The sequence below is a fragment of the Rosa chinensis genome, chromosome 6, assembly GCF_002994745.2.
Source record: "Rosa chinensis cultivar Old Blush chromosome 6, RchiOBHm-V2, whole genome shotgun sequence".
NCBI lineage: Eukaryota > Viridiplantae > Streptophyta > Magnoliopsida > Rosales > Rosaceae > Rosa > Rosa chinensis.
The window spans coordinates 67,560,524-67,563,583 of NC_037093.1; the positions used below are offsets into that span (position 1 = coordinate 67,560,524).

The window sequence follows — 3,060 nt, forward strand, 5'->3', positions numbered from 1 at the left end:
CTGGACCCGTTTATCGGAACGCGAAGAACCCGACTAGAACTCCCTCTTCCGGCAGCTTCCCGAGGTCTTCCTGGTGGCAAATGGTTCAGATTGACAGTGCAAATAAGACCTCGACACCGGTACCATCGACTGGATGAGGAGATTTGGATTTCGAAAGCTTCGAGTTTTTGCCGGCGAATGTTCTGCAAATTCAGGCGACTGTAGCCGAAATCGATGCTATATGAAGTATGAAAAACGATCTTCTCGTCGTGCTCTACGTCTTTCTATAATTGATTTTCAAATTTGGAAGAATGGGTATTTGGAGTGGTTTCGGCCACCAGCGAAATTCCGTTTCACGGCGGCTATATTGTCTGCCCTTGGTTGAATTCCAACCCTAGTCCACATTTAAAAATGGTTGGAGCTATGTCTCGATCAGTTCTTGAGGTTGAAAATGGTGATTGGGAAGTGTTAGGAAGTTGATTTAGCATATCTTATATATTAAGTTGTGATAATCTGTAAATATTTGTATCCCTTAATTGTAGATTGCTTCCCTAGAATATAGCTTAATTATAGGAGTAGATGACGTGAGGATAGGAATTACTTCCTGTATATGTACACAGCTGCATATCAATGAAATTCAATTCAGCCAAATCTTCTTTCTTTCATGGTATCAGAGCAGGAGTAAAATCTTGACTCTCTCTTGCCGCTGTGCTTTTCCTTCTCGTGCAGCAAAACTTCATTCTTCAATCTCCTAAATCATGGGAGAAGGATCAGATTCATCCAAAGCTGATATCTCAAATCCCTTGTACCTTCATCATTCAGATCATCCCGGTTTGGTATTGGTCTCCAAACCACTCAATGGAGATAATTACTCCTCATGGCTGAGAGCCATGACAATAGCCCTAAATGCCAAGAACAAGCTTGGCTTTGTCAATGGTGTCATCAAACCTCCCTCAGCAGACAAGTATCCTGATGATTATGCGACTTGGTCTCGATGCAATGATATGATTCATTCTTGGATCATCAACTCGATTACTCCTGAAATTTCTGACAGTGTCATCTACTACACCACCGCTCGTGAGGTTTGGGAGGATCTTCGTGAGCGCTTCTCTCAAAGTAATGCTCCTCGCATCTTTGAAATACAGCGAGAGATTGCTTATCACCGGCAAGAACAATTGTCTGTTTCGTCCTATTACACCAAGCTGAAGAGTCTATGGGATGAGTTGGCTTCCTATACTGATGCGTCATCTTGTTCATGTGGAGCACAACAAGATCGACAAAAGTTGATGCAGTTTCTAATGGGTCTAAATGAATCTTACACTGCTACTCGGGGACAAATACTATTGATGAATCCTCTCCCTTCAATCCGCCAAGCCTATTCCTCGGTTTGTCAAGAAGAAAAACAAAGACTTCTTAGTGCCACCAATGCGATTGCAGAGACCAACTCAAGTGCTGCCACGGCTGTACGAAGCAACAGGCCCAACAACTCCACTGTTTCAACCGAAATTGGAAGAACAGATCGTACCTACAACAATCCACAGGACATGCGACGTTTTGACCAAGATAAGCGCCGCTCAGGTTCTTTCAGAGGGCGGCCTCACTGCACCTATTGTGGAGAGATGGGTCATTTTATTGAGAGATGTTATCAACTGAACGGATATCCTCCGGGTCACCCAAAAGCAAGATCGGGCTCTAACTCTAAATCGAACCGTTTCAAGAATGCTCCTGCAGCCAATCAAGTTTCTGAGGGTTCAAGCCGAGATGAAGGAAAGTCGGTAGTGACAACTGAAATTTCTGAGGCTCAAATACAGCAGCTTTTGTCTCTTCTCAAGGACAAAGACGGAAATACAATTTCTCAAGCAAATGCGGCAGTAACCAAACCAGGTTTGTCTAAAATCTCTTCTCGCCGCTGGATCATCGACAGTGGCGCGACAGATCATATCTCTTCATCTCCACAGTTATTCTTGCGTAAGGATAAAAATAGCTCATTACCTCCGGTATTGTTACCAAGTGGAGAAAAGGCAAACATTGTTGCAAAGGGATCCTTACCGCTGAACTCTATATATTATTTGCATGATGTATTATGTGTGCCCACATTCAAAGTGGATTTAATGTCAGTTAGTCGTCTGACCAGAGGTCTCAATTGCTCAGTGACTTTTTTTCCTTATTGGTGTATTTTGCAGGATCTGGATACGAGGAAGATGATTGGTTTGGGTAAGCAGCGTGATGGGCTATACTACTTAGTGGCATTAGCGACGAAGAAAACCACAAACAACCCTCATTCATCCTCACATACTCAACCAACGTGCAACCTCACCACCTCATCTACCGACCTCTGGCACAACCGTTTAGGCCATGTTTCCCATTCCCGTTTAAGTTTTATTGCTAAGAACTTTTTGAATGTTACAGTTCAGTCTAATAATGCTTGCCCTATCTGTCCTCTGGCAAAACAACATCGTTTACCTTTTGGTACTAGTGCAATTTCCTCTGAAAAACCATTTGACCTTATTCATTGTGACATCTGGGGTCGTTATAAAAATCCTTCACTTTCTGGTGCACACTATTTTCTTACTATTGTCGATGATTACACACGCTTTACTTGGATATTTTTGATGAGGCACAAAGATGAAACACAATCTCTTTTAAAGCGTTTTTTTAGTTACGTATCCACTCAATTTGCATCTCACATCAAAATCTTTCGCAGTGACAATGGTGGCGAATTTCTTTCACTCCACTCGTTTTTCAAAGATAATGGTGTTCTTTTCCAACATTCTTGCGTTTACACCCCCCAACAGAATGGGGTGGTGGAACGCAAACACCGCCACATTCTACAAGTAGCACGAGCTCTGAAATTTCAAGCTCAACTCCCCACTCAATTTTGGGGAGAATGTGCACTTACCGCGGTACACATTATCAATCGCTTACCTACACCCGTTCTCTCTTTCAAAACTCCATTCGAACGTCTTTACTTGAAACCACCCACTTTTTCACACCTTCGTGTGTTCGGTTGCTTGGCTTTTGCTACCAATGTCCATACTTCTCATAAATTTGATCATCGTGCTATGGCATGTGTTTTCATAG

General features: G+C 42.7%; 1 protein-coding gene across 1 annotated transcript; it reads left to right on the top strand.

The window, feature by feature from the left end:
• The first annotated feature begins 1,504 nt into the window (after nucleotides 1–1,504).
• LOC121049875 lies at nucleotides 1,505–2,248 on the top strand. Its single transcript, XM_040508180.1, has 2 exons — nucleotides 1,505–1,863; nucleotides 2,163–2,248. The coding sequence occupies exons 1-2, from the start codon at nucleotides 1,524–1,526 to the stop codon at nucleotides 2,195–2,197; spliced, it is 375 nt and encodes a 124-aa protein (XP_040364114.1). The 5' UTR covers nucleotides 1,505–1,523; the 3' UTR covers nucleotides 2,198–2,248.
• Nucleotides 2,249–3,060: the final 812 nt, after the last annotated feature.

What these genes read in the sequence shown, in the direction of transcription:
- LOC121049875 (XM_040508180.1), top strand. Translation starts at nt 1,524, where the DNA reads ATGCGACGTTTTGACCAAGATAAGCGCCGCTCAGGTTCTTTCAGAGGG. An exon ending in TGCGGCAGTAACCAAACCAG is followed by an intron (nt 1,864 to 2,162) that starts GTTTGTCTAAAA and finishes TGTATTTTGCAG; the next exon opens with GATCTGGATACGAGGAAGAT.